Here is a 17,069-nt window from a genome sequence, read left to right as displayed (position 1 = left end):
GGGGTGGGGGAGGGTTGGCATGAAAGTTTGGGACTAGCAGATGCAGACTCATACACGCAATGGATAAACCACAATGGCCTAATGTATAGCACAGGGAGCTATATTCAATATCCTGTAATAAACCACAATGGAAAAGAATATGAAGAATATTTATATTAATATATATAACTGAATCACTTAGCTGTACACTAGAAACTAACACAACATTGTAAATCAAGTATACTTCAATTAAAAAACAAAAGCGAAAACACAACCCAAAATTCCCTGAAACAACAAATTTAGCAATTTTTAATTTCTTTTTGAAAAATTAGGGTTAAAACAAGTTTTTCCCCTCAGTTAAAATTTCAATAGGTCAGCTAAATTAGTAACTGTTACTTCTGTAATTCCTGGTGCTTTATCATAATCTCTTTCAGATCAGTTGTATCAGCTTATAGTGTCACCAACACTATTAACTTTGTCAGTTTTTTTCACAGTATTACTGGTTTTGAGTATTTCAACTTTTTCCCTCAAATAAGTTATAAATGAAAGTATAATATGAAGTGGGCTTCCCAGATGATGCTAGTGGTAAAGAACCCACCAGCCAATGCAGGAGACATAAAAAACATGGGTTCGATCCCAGGGTCTGGAAGACCCCCGCTGAAGGAGGAATGGCAACCCACTCCAGTATTCTTGCCTGGAGAATCCCATGGACAGAAGACCTTGTCAGGCTACAGTCCATAGGGTTGCAAAGAGACACAACTAAGGTGACTTAGCATGCACATAATAGATAGCAAAAACTACTCACCCTCTAAGTAATATTTATTAAATGCCTATTTGGGGACTATGTTAGGAATAATGCTAAGTACTTGCAAACTTTTTTTTTTTTTCCATTTAATTTTAGATAAAATCTTAGTAGGTAGTCTCTTACCTGTTCTTCTTTACTGATGAGGACACAGGCCTGAGTGCTTGAGTGACAAGGTCACTTATCCTAGCTGATAGATATGCTAAGCTGGGTTTGAACCCAGGTCTTATTCCAGAGTCTTGTTTTTAATCCCACTTCACTTCAGGATGTATAAATATAAAAAATATTATTCACATATTTTTCCATGCTTTTATAGTTGTCATAATTTTTTTAATGGCTGTATTCCTTCATTGTATTAAAAATACCTACTGTATTAAATCATATCATAGTGAATATTTGAGCTCTAGGCTTTTGCTCTTTCTAGGTAGTGCCTTATCAGTTACTATTCTGCATATATACTTTTGCATTTGTGAAATTTTTTCCTCAAATAAATTTCAAGAAGGAAATATATAGACCTTGGGATTTTGCATGTCCCTCTTGTAACAAATGTACCAGTTTTATTCTTAACACTCCTTTGCATTGTGTAGTCTTAAAAAGTTGGTTAGGTTAATTGCTACAAAAAGAGAAATAAACATTTTTACTTGATTTTATGTTAATAAAATTTAATGTTTTTGAATTTTCTTTGACTGTTTTGTCCTAATTGACTCTACCATAGCAGTTTAAAATTACTTATTCTTTTCTTTGTATGTGGTGTAGTCATTTCATAAAACAGTATACTTTCAAAAATCAAGATGCAAAAAAAGTGTAAAATGACTTCAAAATGTATGCGTAAAAGCCAAAGACTGAAATTATCTGCGTCTATTTCTGGGTAATTTAAAGTAAGCAAACACAACTGATAGAATGGCTGTACTTCATGTTAAAATAACAAACAAAATCTGAGCTAAGGGATTAGTTGTAAAGAAACAAATATCTCTTTGTCCCTTTCTGTCTTTGATACTCTAAAATGGAAATAAGGTTTTTTTTAGTAAGTGAAAGAAAGACATAGCTTCCCAATTTTTTATTGTGACTTTTTGTTTTACAGAGATGCTGTTCAGTTAAATGTGATTGCTACACGACAGCTTATTCTGCTTGCACAACAGATGAAGAATCTGGAAGTGTTCATGCATGTATCAACGGCATATGCCTACTGCAATCGAAAGCATATTGATGAAGTAGTCTATCCACCCCCTGTGGATCCCAAGAAGCTGATTGATTCTTTAGAGTATGTTTGTTTGAAATTTATTTAAATTTGCTTTGACCCCAAACTTTGAATCCAGATTTATCTATTTACATGTATCTCTTTGTCTGTTTAGTTTCTCTCTCCATCCACACGTTTGTATACATTGCTCTCTTCCTTATTCAGAAAATTATTATATATCTACTGTGTTCTGTTTATTGTATCAATTTGTACCTAATGACTCTAGGTGAAGTCATTGTGAAGCTTTCGCTTTTGAACAGGTGTGATGGTTGGAGGAAAGCCTTTGAACAGCTTATTCATGGTATTAAAGTCTCAGTTTTTCCAAGGAATCAATCTTAGCCACCAAGAAGTTCCTGATATCCATGGAGACTAGTGACTGCCTATTCAATAGGAAGGTGTAATTTATTAAAAGATTATGCTTTTATTTTGCCCAGTGGAGTCCAGCTGACTCTTGAGTAACACAGGTTTGAACTATGTGAGTCCGCTTATATGCAGATTTTTTCAGTAAATAAGTACTCTAGTACTACACAGTCTGTGGTTGGTTGAATGTGTTGATACACAACCATGGTACAGAGCGATGACTGTAAAGTTACATGGGGGTTTTTTACTGCGAGTAGAGTCAATGCCCCAACCCTGTGTTTTTCCAAGTGTCAACTGTATATCCTCAGAGGAGCCTTGAATTTTTAGGTAATCAGAGGAGTCATGATCCTTTAATTGATATTCCTAGTGTTATTGTTTATTATCTTTCTAAGGACTAGAATCCTTCTATCAATTATTGCTTGAGAAGTGTTTGTGATTTGGTGGATACAACTCAGCATGGCCAAGATTTCATTTGCTTTAGCCTGTACCTTCTGATTGAGTGAAACAGACAGGATCAGAGCAAGAATAAATATCAGGGTCTTTTCTTCTTTTATAGACTATAATTACAGAAAATTCCAGTATCTGTTATATCTTCACGTGTTTTTTTATTCTCATGTAATATTCCTGCCAGCTTTTTCTTCCTTTATTCTCTGTTTGCCCTTAGGTCTCTCTTCTTCCAAGAGATCTGTTCATGTTCAGCTCCTTAGTTACCACCCCCTGTTTTCTTAGTCAAATTATTTACTTCCTAGGGGCGCTACAAAATGTTCATAGCTCCTTCTCCAAGTTTTCTTCTAAAGTAAGCATAGAAGTCCATTTCTTTAAGGTTTTCCTGGGAATAAAATATGAGAAAATAGATTTGTAAGAAAGTTAGTATTGGGAGCTCTCTGGGACATTCTTACGGTAACTCCCTGGTTTCTGTTTTCTAATTCCATTTCTTAGATGGTTCCAAATATCTACCTCATTTTCCTCAGATCATTAGGCAGAAGTGTTTAATATCTGTGGGAAAAGTTGAACATGGAAGTTAATTTATCTTCTTACTTTTTCTCTATCCAGACATCTGAGTTGCTGAGAAAGAGCCTATAAACCTATTCTATTATTTCCTTTCTTTGTTTACAAAGAAATCTGCCCAGCAGATAATTTTAGGATAACTCATAGATTGACTGTGTAATCTCCCTCCAATGATAAGGCTTACTGGCTGTACAGTCTCTCCTAGTTAAGCCTGTTTTATTTTATTTTTTAATGGAACAACTCTTTTGTTCATTTTTTGAAGTTCATCTCCATTACGGAATTTTTCCTATGTTGAATAGTAACCTACCTTCAATTTTATAAATATTCCTTTCCTTCCACACAAAAAAGTACTTTCACATACAGAAGAAAATTTATCTTGATAGTCCCATTTTATACATCCTCATCAGTTAGCATGGGTATCACTGTATACTAACAGTATTCTTAGTATACAAATATGCATAGTATTGTAGATAGAAAGGAAAAACTATCTGAAAACAAGTACATAACATTGAAATTAGTAATTTAGACTGAAAAAGACTATAGAGATCACCTAGTATACTACCCTCCTCTTACAGATTATCATAGTAGACATTTTCTTCAGAGACACTGAGAGAACTGAAGGAATTTTACGACTTCACAGTAGATTACTAGACCTTTTATATTAATTGTAAATGTATGTTCATTTAAAATGTATATAATTAACATGTTATGCTGTTATGATGATTATATGCAAATCTTTAATTCCTTGGGGCCAGATGTATTTTGGAATTTATTTAGACTTTAGAAAAAAATATAATCTATTGTGTAGTATGAAACAACTTCAACTGTCTAAGCTCGGGGTAGTACTCCTTGTCAAACACATAGGAAGTATATGAATACTTACAACTAGAAGATGTTTTTTTAAAAAAAGGCCATAAATCAGTTCTAATTCACTTTTGCTACCTAACATATGGTATATGAAAAAACTCTTGGTTTTCAGACATAGAAACTGGATATACATCTGGATTTGTAGTTGATGTTTAATGAAAGTAAAGCTGATTTTCTTTTTTTTTTTTAGTAGAAGTTGTCAGACACTTGAGTTGGAGCCACAGATATATTTGAAATATGCAAAGTGGTTTTTCATTTTTTAAATGAAAATATATCTGAAAATATTTTTGCATGTAATTTCTTTGTTTACCAGGTGGATGGATGATGGCTTAGTAAATGATATCACACCCAAATTGATAGGAGACAGACCTAATACATACATATACACAAAAGCATTGGCAGAATATGTTGTACAGCAAGAAGGAGCAAAGCTAAATGTGGCGATTGTAAGGCCATCAATTGTTGGTGCCAGTTGGAAAGAACCTTTTCCGGTAAGTTGCTAGAGATCTTTGTAAATAATTAGAACTGAGAATTTTAAGTCATAATTTTGTACAAAAAGAGTTGGCAGTTTTTTAAGAGCAGGTTTTGTTTACTGAACATGGCTTATTGTGGCAAAGTTGTTTCCATTTGTAGAGAGAGACACTCTTATTGGTACTTTTATGTAAGGTGCATGTATTGTAATGTTGCATGTATAGAAACGCAGATGAACTTTTAAAATGTTAACTGAAAATTAAAGGCTATGGTATTGTCTGGAGTCAGAGGAGACCATGCCTTTCAAGTTTCTTTGTCATTGATAAGAGATTGGACACTGACACATCACCATTTGTTGGCTTTTAAAATTATTTATGGATTAGTTTCCCTTGTGGAGGTGAAGGGAATAGAAATGAGAATATTCAGGATCTTATTTTATTTCATTTGCTTTTTAGTAGCTAAAAGAGGCAGGTCTTTTAAGAAGTTCACTTCTCCTTGTATAGTTCACATGCTAAGGAAGATAAATTTCTGTGATTTGCTGTAGAAAAGCAAGGCATTATAGTATTTGTGAATCGCTGAAATAAGAGAAAACATAGATATAAAATGAGATAAATGATTTAGGAAAGACTTAAGTCTCTGTAGTAGTAGTAAATGATACTGTCTATTTTGTTACTTTGACATTACTCTGTTTTATTCAGTAATCTTGAGAAGTTACCATTTCCTTCAATCTAAGGATACTGTCTTAGTAAATAGCATAAAATCAAACTTGAGCAATCTTAATTTAGCTTAAATATTTGACAGATAAAAACTCCTTTTTGCAAATTCTCTTTGCAGAGAGTTAATGAAAGAGTAGGTTACCCTTTGAAAATTATTATAATTAGTCATTTGCAATCTCAGAAAAGACTATTTAAGATGGGGAGAAATATTCTGGCCTGAATATAGTCAGATTTTTAGTTCTTAGAAGAAGACTACCAAGTATGTTTGTGAAATTATAGAGTTCAAATTGTAAATCTCTTAATTTTATAGTATTTCTAAGCTCCCTTACTTTTTTTTAATTTTTGGTATTAGGGATGGATTGATAACTTTAATGGACCAAGTGGTCTTTTTATTGCGGTAAGTAATAAGCCTTTTTTTTATTGTATTGAATATTCTGGGTTTTTTTTTTTCCTGTTTTCTGTGCATCTTTGTATTGTGTATATGCACTATGGCTTCTGTATCTTAAGGTTTTGTTTTTAATTTCAACAAAGGCAGGGAAAGGAATTCTTCGAACAATGCGTGCCTCCAACAATGCCCTGGCAGATCTTGTTCCTGTAGATGTAGTTGTCAACATGAGTCTTGCGGCAGCCTGGTATTCTGGAGTAAATAGGTATATGAGATGGCAATGTCATTTATTAGATGTATAGTAACTGAGATGAGAACTAATGTTAAAAAATCCTCTATAATGGTTATTTATCAGTTTTATTAACCCATACTGATATTATATAGATATTATCCCTTTCAACTGCAAGAGTTGACTTACCACAGCCAATGAAGTGGTTCCATCAGCAGTAGTAAGAATTAACATAAATTGTTGTGTACTGCCTACAGGATGGACAAGGTCATTAGAAATTTTTTTTTTTAATGTATTTTTTTTAAATACAGACTAAAACTTGGTATAAACTTGTCATATATAAAGAGGTGAAATTCACAGAGAACAACTTACATATATCAGACATGCACACTAGTACACTTCAATCAACTCATGGGTCTCCTTTTAAATGGGAGTAGTAGTATTTATAGGTCTAACACTTAAACCTAAACACCTAAGCTCCTCAGTGACATTTTTCTAAATAATAATCTTCCCTTATTTTTGAAGTCACTGTTTTATATTTTACAAAAAGGAGGGATATGATTATATGAATATATTGTTTCTGGTAAAAGCAGATTCCGTTCACAATTTCTTTTTAACTAGAGCCTCTGAAAATGGGAAGGAGATAGGATGAGCCAAGGTGGTTCTTTATCCTGTATGAAAAAAAGACACTCATGCTAATACAAGAAGAAAAATCTGAAGTCTGTTATTTTTTATAAATATTTTTCGGGTAGGATTGGAAAAAAAGGTAGTGTAAATAGTTGTTCAGACATAAAAATTAATCCTTTAAAGATAATATTTTAAATATTTATGGTAGAAAAGTCCTCATTCTTCCTACTTAAGTATCATATAAGATTTAGATGGTTAAGGTTAGCTTTTTTAAATGTTTCATTTCTTTGATCTTTGTCTTTGCAGACCAAGAAACATCATGGTGTATAACTGTACAACTGGAAGCACTAATCCCTTCCACTGGGGTGAAGTTGGTATGATTCTCCCTGTATTTTTGAATGTTAGAATACGTTTTTATAAACTTAAAATGTTCACCGAGTTTTTACGTTAGAATAAGCCATGAGGCATTAAAGCCACCCAGTTACAAGTTTATTCTTAGTTTAGTTGCCATGTTAGAATATCTACTAATAGTGCCTTTTGGTCCTTAATAATGTTTCATTAATTTAAAAATACCTAGCTGTGTATTCCCTCCTTATCCCACCCTTGTCTGACCCTTACTGTTTCTCTGCTGCCATCTGCAGCAATGCCCATAGATACCCGTGGTATAGAAATAAAGCTTTTTTCCTCCCTCATGGGCATTCTTAATCCTGATGCTCCCTATTCACAGGAAGTATCACTCACAGCTACAAGAGTTGATATATCACAGGAAATAGCTACTTGTCCTAAGAGGAATAGCTGAAGGAGTAAGCAAGTAGGATACATTTTGCCAGAATATTTTCTGTTGCATTTATTAATCTGTTAAATTCACAAATTCACAGCAGTAGTGTGTATGCAGTTACTTGTTTCAAAACAGGAATAGTATAACTTAGAATGTACTGAAATTTGATCATTTTTAAGTCAAATATAAAGTAAAATATATTTACAGTGTTGATTTAGTATACTAGGTCTTATTTTATCTCTAATTAAACAGCTTTTGTTACCCTTGTGGAATAATTCTGATTTTAAAGTAAATCTTTGTCTTTTATCCTAGGGGTTATTCTATGACATTTTTATTTCTATTTAATGATTGACTGTTAGAGAATAAACAGTCAAAAAAAATCTATGGTGCTTTTAATTTTATAATTAGTTGTGTTCTTTCAAGAATTTTAAAACACTTTAAATGAATTAGGTTTTTTGTAGTCTTTCATTGTGTTACGAAGTTTAGCAAAAATCAAGTTGAGCTTTATTTTTTAGTGACTATCTCAGTATACATTTCCATTGAAGTATTAACGTAAATGATAATAGATTTGATTGTTTTGATATTGTATAACCTAGATAAATTACAGCAGAAGTTAATTTGGGGTTGTTTTAAGCTTGTTTATATATGTTAATTTGAGCAACTTAATTATTCATAAGCAAAGGATGATGATTTCCCTTTTCTTTTTTAAGTTAGTACAGTAATAAGAATCTGGAAAGAGGAACAGAAAGAAAGACGCTATCGTGAGAGGTGAAATATAGAAAGTGACATTGTAAACTGATATAGGTAAAACATTAAAAGGATTTTTAAGAGTGAATTTTAGCAAAAATTCATTCATCTAGTTAAAATTCATAAATAGTGGGAGTTCTAAAACCACTTGAGTTCAGCACTTTAATACCCATATTCCCTTAGTTACTATAGAAAGTAGAAAAGTTTGTTTTTTAAATGAGCAAACTCTTGTCATCTTTGGTAAAATATTTTGCTTTGTAAAAACATGATTTTTTTTTCCAAAACTTCACTACATGGTTATTATCAAAGCTGTTACGCAACTTTTCTTCCTCAGAATACCATGTAATTTCCACTTTCAAGAGGAATCCTCTCGAACAGGCCTTCAGACGGCCCAATGTAAATCTAACCTCCAATCACCTTTTATATCATTACTGGATTGCTGTAAGCCATAAGGCCCCAGCACTCCTGTATGATACCTACCTCAGGATGACTGGAAGAAGCCCAAGGTAATGGTGACTAGCTCTGTCTTATCTGTTCCTCTGACTGTTAAACAACCCATGCTTACACTAAACTGCATATTAACTCTGTATTTGTTTATGCTTATGATAAGGCTTAATGGCCTTTTGTGACTGAGAAGACTCTTGAATTTAAGAATTTGTCAGAAAAGCAAAGGTAGTGTTATAATTCATTCTGTTCTAAATTTTGGATGATAAATTATTGTCATATGCTGAATTCTAGGTCTAACTTTAGGTATTTTTTTCTGAATAACAAATAACATTCAAAATGCTTTGATGCTTATTTTTCCTACAGGATATTATCTAAATCATTCCTTCAAGATGAATCCTTTAAACCAAGTATTCAGGCGCCCCAATATTAAGTTTTATTCCAACAACTTATTGCTTCATTATTGGAAGGGTGTCAGACACACAGTACCTGCATTATTGCTCGATCTTGCACTCAGGTTGACAGGTCAGAAACCGTGGTAAGAAGAATAGCAGTAAATACACTGTATTGGTAAGGTGGTGGAGGCTTGCTGGAGAGACAAAAAGTCGCTAGCATGAGCTTTACCTTTAGTTACTAACCTGATTAATCACAATCACAATCCGGATGCTAGAACATTTCTTAGAAATTGAGGATATTTGGGGAGACTGGATCTCATCTTATTGGGCCATTGATCCTCCAAAATCCCATATTACAGGAAATGTCCAGCGTCAAGGTTGTCATTGTTATTATAAGCTGAAATTGAGCCCTTCCCTCCCCATTATCACTTGGAGGTGAGTTTTATAGAGGATTAAGGGTTAAATGTTTTAAGTGGATTGTACAGTTTTATATGAAAAAAACCTAGGATGCTTCTAGGAAATTAATTGCTTGAGCTGTTTCAGCTTCCCATTCAGCTTATAATATTGTAGTTACAGTTTTTGACTAATTTTTCAGGTTGATAATGTCATAATTTAAAACAAAGGTTAACAAATCAAAAACTTCATTTCTTATAGTTGTTGTGGCCTTTTTTTTTTTTTATTGAAAGCTCACAAACTTAAAGTAATCCTACTGTCTTTACCACAATTATAGTGAAATATACTATAAAAATATTTATTTTTTTAACTACATTGGCATTTGTAGTGGAGCCTTTGGAGAGTTCAGGATTTGAGTATTTAAGTGTAAAGAAGATGCTGATTCCAGAACTTCCATCAGCTGCTCAAAAAATAAAAGCGAGTTATCTGCTAGTTATAGTGTATCTGGATTTGAGTTACATGTAGGGAATTTTCTTTGGATTCAGTTGTTCATTATGTTTCTCGTCGTGTATGTTAAATATTGAAATATATGAGTGGTGTTGAACAGCAGTGCATGCTATCTTGATATTAATAGATTTTATGTAGATTAAGGCAGAAAAATCAAAACTAGGTTCAAAAAGTAAAATAAGTTAAATATATCACAATGCTTTACACAGAAAAGGGGGCTTAGTAAACATAAATGAAGAACCAGAGTTGATTAAATAATTTATAATAGATATTGATGCATAACAAATAATTTCAAACTTAGTGGCTTAAAACAGCAATGGTCATTTTATTATTTATTTCGGTTTATTGCTTCTCTCAGCATCTGGAATTTAGGAAGGGATCCACTGGGCAGCTTTGGCTTAGAGGTCTTTCATGTGATTGAGGTCAGATGGAACTGAAAGGGGGACATGCAGTGGAACAGCTAGTATCATTGTCTCTTCATGTGGTATCCAGATCTTTTCATAGAGTGTCTTTGCAAGGACCAGTGGTTGCCTTAGGGGAGCTGGACTGCTTACATGACAGCTGGGGGCTTCAAGGAAAAGTGCTTCAACAGACAAGGTGGAAGCAACATGCATTTTCTGACCTACTTAAGAAAACTATGCAGCACTATTTCCACCTTATTCATTTAGTCCCAGGCGAGTCACAGATCTTTCAAGATTCAAGGAGCAGGGATATAGAGAATAGTCAAGATCATCTTGTAAATGAACCGGTGAGATGAAAGGTATTGTTGCAACCATTTTTGGAAAGTGCAGTTTGCTATAGTCAGTCTTCTAGTCCCAACAGTTTATATTCCTCCTACATGGAAAACGTTCTTGCTTTGTCCCCACAAAACCTCTCTGACAAAAGCTTGAAGCCAGTGTGGTTAGTAAAATCTGTTATAATTGTGAAAGAAGCTTTTTCAGATACAGTTCCTCAAATATTGATCTGAAAACCTGTCAACTAAAGTGGCAGGTTACCTCCTGCCCATCTGACGTATAATAGTGAGACAAGCATAGGAAATAATTTAGACAGTCTTGTTCAAAAGAGAAAAAGTTAAGAGGCACACAGCAATCACTGGTCCATAACAATTCTGCATTCCAGCAGGGTAAGTTTGATGGTTTCTTAGTTAGAGTTTCATTCCCTCTCTGGTTGTTTTCTGAGGTTTTGGTTCTCTCCTGAGTCATCCTTCTTTTCCCTTTAAAAAAAAAAAGGCCTGTGTTTGCAACTGAATAGCCTTCTTATCCTACTTCCTGCCCACAAAAAGTTGGGAGTCTTTAGAGCTGAGATCCATATAGTAAATATTTCGGTCTTTGTGAGCCATATGGATTCTGTTGTAGCTTTTTACCTCTGCTGTTAAATGTAGCTTCCACCTTGTAACTACTCAATTCTGCAGCCTCAGACAATATGTAAATGAACAAGCATGACTGTGTTCCAGTCAGACTTTGTTTTAAAAATAGATTTATTTGGCCCTAAACTCTGGTTTGCTGGACCTTAATGCAGAGGCCTCTTTGCATTTGGTACTGTCTCTGACCTTTCAAGTGTAAATTCATGATTCCTTTAAAATTGTGTGTGTTTCCCATGTATTTGTTTTAAAACAATCCAGTCTATTAGACCAAAACCATACCCACAGATCTTTTTGAGACATATCCTTCTGTCTTGGGTTCCTTATGAAGTTGCTGTGGAACAGCACCCTTGAGTCTTAAATCTTTGCCTCTTATATCCTTAGACTCTTAAATCCTGCCTCTTAGAGCCTCTGTAAGACATGTCTTTAACATCTAGAATGAAACTTTTGTCTGAAAGTTTCTAAGAAGTATACTACTTTAATCTTTTTGAGGCCCTAACAGAATCTTAGATCTGCATTCTTGATTTGATCTTTGATTAGAAGTTGTTTCTAAATTCCACTAAAACCAGATAGTTCATTTTTTAAGATCATCTTTGTCCTCTTTGAGGAAATCTTGGCTTAGATCATCAAGTTTATTAGATACATTTTCTGTTTTCCATGTGACCATAGGTAATAGTTTTGTTCTTCTAACTTGCAACATTATTTTCCTCACTTACCTTGAAACTCTCACCAACAGCTTCCTTAGAGCCAGCCTTTTAGTTTTTCCACTAACATCTTTGGTTCTTCCATGTTTTATCAGTGGTCTCAAGGGCCTCACAGTTTCTGTCTACCACCTAATCCTAAAGCCAGAATTTCATGTTTTAGTTTTTTATTGCAGCAGTCCCTCACTCCCAGTACTGATATATCTGTTCCCATTATTTGTGCTGCATGACAAATCTTTCAAATTTAGAATCTTTTTTTTTTAATTTAGATAAAATTGATATCAGACTTTGTATCTTAAAACAGGAATCATTTCATTCTGTGCGTCAGAAGTTCTAGAAAGCTTTGATGGGATGGTTCTCTTTTAGAAGTGATTGCAGTCATAGGGACTAGAGCCAGGTACACTGTAGGGAATGGTAAAGGAGAGGAAGGGTGCTGAGCAGCTGGGTGGCCAGACATTTTCTCTCTTCATATAGTCTCAGAACCTTTCAGTGTGGTCTCTGCACATGGACTAATTTGGGCTTCCTCACAGTGTGGCAGCCTCAGGGGGAGTTGAACAGCATACATGACCTCTGAAGGCTTCAAGGGTGAGTATGCCAATGAGTAAGGCAGAAAGCTACCTTACTTTTTCTTACCTCCCCACAGAAGTCACAGTATCACTTCTACCTCATTCTGTTGGTATAAGTTACCTTCACCTCTTAATGGGACCTCTTAATAGTTAAGGTGATATTGTAGGTGAACATATAAGATGGGAGATAATATTTGCAGCCACCTTTGGGAATTAAAATTTGCTACAAATAGGAAGCATCAAATAGAGTCTTCTTAACTGAAGTTTGTCCTCTACAAGGCTTTCTAAATATCAAACCAGGAATGCCTTGGGAGCTTACACTTTAAAAGCAACAAGAGACATAAAGGTTTTTATTTAGACAATTTTATAAATGTTAAATACGTGGTGGTAGTTGCTCAGTCATGTCTGACTCTTCGCGACCCCATGGACTGTAGCCTCCCAGATTTCTCTGTCCATGGAATTTTCCAGGCAAAGAAAACTGGAGTGGGTTGCCGTTCCCCTTTCCAGGGGATCTTCCCCACCCAGGGATCTAACCGAGGTGTCTTGCATTGAGGGCAGCTTCTTTACCATTTGAGCCACTAGGGAAGCCTCAAATGTTAAATATAGAGTCTTATAATTTATATTATTAAATTTGTTCAGATATTTGCTGAGCAAAGTAGTAGCCTCTACACCTTACATTAGGACCGTAATATAATGCCTGCTTTTGCATTAAACTCAGCAAAAACAAGACTGGGAGCTGACTGTGGCTCAAATCATGAACTCCTTATTGCCAAATTCAAACTTAAACTGAAGAAAGTAGGGAAAACCACTAGACCGTTCAGGTATGACCTAAATCAAATCCCTTATGACTATACAGTGGAAGTGAGAAATAGATTTAAGGGACTAGATCTGATAGACAGCCTGATGAACTATGGACAGAGGTTTCTGACATTGTACAGGAGACAGGGATCAAGACCATCCCCATGGAAAAGAAATGCAAAAAGGCAAAATGGCTGTCTGAGAAGGCCTTACAGATAGCTGTGAAAAGAAGAGAAGTGAAAAGCTAAGGAGAAAAGGAAAGATATTTGCATTTGAATGCAGAGTTCCAAAGAATAGCCAGGAGAGATAAGAAAGCCTTCCTCAGTGATCAATGCAAAGAAATAGAGGAAAACAACAGAATGGAAAAAACTAGAGATCCCTTCAAGAAAATTAGAGATACCAAGGGAACATTTCACGCAAAGATGGGTTCGATAAAGGACAGGAATGGTATGGACCTAACAGAAGCAGAAGATATTAAGAAGAGGTGGCAAGAATACACAGAACTGTACAAAAAAGATCTTCACGACCCAGATAATCACAGTGGTGTGATCACTTACCTAGAGCCAGACATCCTGGAGTGTGATATCAGGTGGGCCTTGGAGGGCATCATTACGAACAAAGCTAGTGGAGGTGATGGAATTCCAGTTGAGCTATTTCAAATCCTGAAAGATGATGCTGTGAAAGTGCTGCACTCAATATGCCAGCAAATTTGGAAAACTCAGCAGTGGCCACAGGACTGGAAAAGGTCTGTTTTCATTTCAGTCCCTAAACAATCCCAAAGAATGCTCAAACTGCTGCACACTTGCACTCATCTCACACGCTAGTAAAGTAATGCTCAAAATTCTCCAAGCCATCCAGCAATACGTGAACTGAGAATTTCCAGATGTACAAGCTGGATTTGGAAAAGGTAGAGGAACCAGAGATCAAATTGCCAATATCCGCTGGATCATCGAAAAAGCAAGAGAGTTCCAGAGAAACATCTATTTCCGCTTTGCTGACTACGCCAAAGCCTTCGACTGTGTGGATCACAATAAATTGTGGAAAATTCTGAAGGCGATCTCGGGAATACCAGACCACCTGACCTGCCTCTTGAGAAACCTGTATGCAGGTCAGGAAGCAACAGTTAGAACTGGACATGGGACAACAGACTGGTTCCAAATAGGAAAAGGAGTACGTCAAGGCTGTATATTGTCACCCTGCTTATTTAATTTATATGCAGAGTACATCATGAGAAACGCTGGGCTGGAAGAAGCACAAGCTGGAATCAAGATTGCCGGGAGAAATATCAATAACCTCAGATATGCCATAACATTACATAAATTCCAGATGACACCACCCTTACGGCACAAAGTGAAGATGAACTTAAAAAGCCTCTTGATGAAAGTGAAAGAGGAGAGTGAAAAAGTTGGCTTAAAGCTCAACATTCAGAAAACTAAGATCATGGCATCTGGTCCCATCACCTCATGGGAAATAGATGGGGAGACAGTGCAAACAGTGTCAGACTTTATTTTTTTGGGCTCCAAAATCACTGCACATGGTGACTGCAGCCATGAAATTAAAAGACGCTTACTCCTTGGAAGGAAAGTTATGACCAAGCTAGATAGCATATTAAAAAGCAGAGACATTACTTTGCCAACAGAAGTCCGTCTGATCAAGGCTATGGTTTTTCCGGTGGTTGTGTATGGATGTGAGAGTTGGACTGTGAAGAAAGCTGAGCGCCGAAAAATTGATGCTTTTGAACTATGGTGTTGGAGTAGACTCTTGAGAGTCCCTTGGACTGCAAGGAGATCTAACCAGTCCATCCTGAAGGAGATCAGTCCTGGGTGTTCATTGGAAGGACTGATGCTGAAGCTGAAACTCCAATACTTTGGCCACCTGATGCGAAGAGCTGATTCACTGGAAAAGACCCTGATGCTGGGAGGGATTGAGGGCAGGAGGAGAAGGGGACGACAGAGGATGAGATGGCTGGATGGCATCACCGACTCGATGGGCATGAGTCTGAGTAAACTCCGGGAGTTTGTGATGGACAGGGAGGCCTGGCGTGCTGCGATTCATGGGGTCGCAAAGAGTCAGACACGACTGAGCGACTGAACTGAACTGAATGTCAGTCATGTCATTCATGGTGTCTGTTTTACTCATTTGCATTGTTGTGAGTGTCATTCGACTTGATAAAAATCTGACTTAACTGTATATCTGGGTATAATTTTAAAAGTACAACTCAGATATGCATCATATGGATTCCTGGTGACTAGTCTCTGGGGACTAGAATGCGTTATATTATCACATATAGCAGCAGTATAAGTTATCTGCTCTAGCTCTTGAAATGTAGTAGTTATTTTCTCTTAAAAATGGTATTAAAAAAAATGGTTCTGTGACCTCCTTTTTTTTTGTTGTTTTGTTAGTTAGCTAACTTTCTCTAGTTTAAAGTTTTTATTTTTGTGATTGTCAGTGGAGGGCAGTTTTGCCTCCCTCAAGAGACACTGGATGGTTATAGGAGATGTTTTTAGTCATTAAACTGAGTAGATGTTACTGGCTTCTGGTGGGTAGAGACCAGAGAAACCGCCAAGCGTCTTAGTGCACATGGCAGCCCCTCCCACTAAGAATTATCTGGCCTAAAATGTCTATAATGTTGAGATTGAGGAACCCTGGACTAGATGATCGTTAGAATCTTGCCCTCCTCTGAAAGTTCTTAAGAATTTTTTTCAGGTTGCTGTAATAAAGAATGAACACTCAGAACATACAGGACAGTGTGGTCCCAGGACCTGCTCTGACAACATGTTTAACCAAAGACAGAGTTTTAAGTTTCTATTTATATTTCCCATAGTATTGAATCCAGACTTTGATTACTTGATAAATATTCTGTGAACTTAATATATGACCTTTCAGATTTCCTTCTCCCTCTCCAGTTTTTTATTGTAATTATGGCAGAATCACTGATTGACTTTTCGGGTAATTCTGTCACTTGAATGAATCTGAAAATAAGACTAAGTGAGAATTGTCGGTGAAAATGGAGTTAGGAAGAAAAACTTCTAAAATAAGGTGCATGTCAGAAAGCCACATTAGCCAAATACGTGTATATGTGTGATTCAGGTATACTATACTGGGTGTGATAGTGGGTGTTAATTACCAATCTTGTAAATCTTCTCCTCCCTTCAAATTCTATCTGTTTGAACTATTCCTGTCTAAATTTAGCCTTTGATGCTCAATAATTCTTTCCGTGTTTAATAGAGGTTTTATTTTGTAATTACTTTCTTTAATGAAGTGCAGTTCTTCTTTACATACATAGTCCATGTTGTCTCATTTTCTTTCAGTATTCTGTATTCAGGGCTTCTTTCTAAATGTATTGAATGTGTCAGAATTGGCTTAGCTAATGTTACTGTTTTGATTTCCTCCTCATTTCTAATGTTCTCATTTTCTCCTATTTCTCCCATTTCTGAAGCCCTGATTTGGGGATCTCTAAACTGTATAATGCTAATCCTAATTGTGGGACTATAAATAGAATTCTTTTAAAGTATTTCTTCACATATAATTTTTCTTTTTATCAGAGATTAGGAATTTTTGGTGTGTTTGTTTCAAAAAGTTCTGCCTTCTATTTCTCTCCCTATCATTGATTATTATTGTGTAGATGTTACTGTTCTGGTTAGTGTTGTGATATCAATGACTTACAGTGAACCATGATATATAAAATGCCAAATTTAA

The 17,069-nt window shown here is 35.4% G+C and overlaps 1 protein-coding gene across 3 annotated transcripts in view; it reads left to right on the top strand.

Annotated features, from left to right (window-relative positions):
- The window catches only part of FAR1 (fatty acyl-CoA reductase 1), a 76,449-nt gene that overhangs the window by 49,120 nt on the left and 10,260 nt on the right, over window positions 1-17,069 (top strand). For all 3 annotated transcript variants that reach the window (XM_061147313.1, XM_061147324.1, XM_061147303.1), the window contains 6 exons: window positions 1,863-2,042; window positions 4,567-4,744; window positions 5,793-5,837; window positions 5,972-6,090; window positions 6,988-7,055; window positions 8,541-8,712. In XM_061147313.1, the coding sequence (XP_061003296.1) occupies window positions 1,863-2,042; window positions 4,567-4,744; window positions 5,793-5,837; window positions 5,972-6,090; window positions 6,988-7,055; window positions 8,541-8,712 (762 nt within the window). The remainder of the gene's footprint in view (window positions 1-1,862; window positions 2,043-4,566; window positions 4,745-5,792; window positions 5,838-5,971; window positions 6,091-6,987; window positions 7,056-8,540; window positions 8,713-17,069) is intronic.

Source organism: Dama dama, chromosome 1 (genome assembly GCF_033118175.1).
Source record: "Dama dama isolate Ldn47 chromosome 1, ASM3311817v1, whole genome shotgun sequence".
Classification (NCBI taxonomy): Eukaryota; Metazoa; Chordata; class Mammalia; order Artiodactyla; family Cervidae; genus Dama; species Dama dama.
This window is presented reverse-complemented; position numbering and strand designations above follow the sequence as displayed.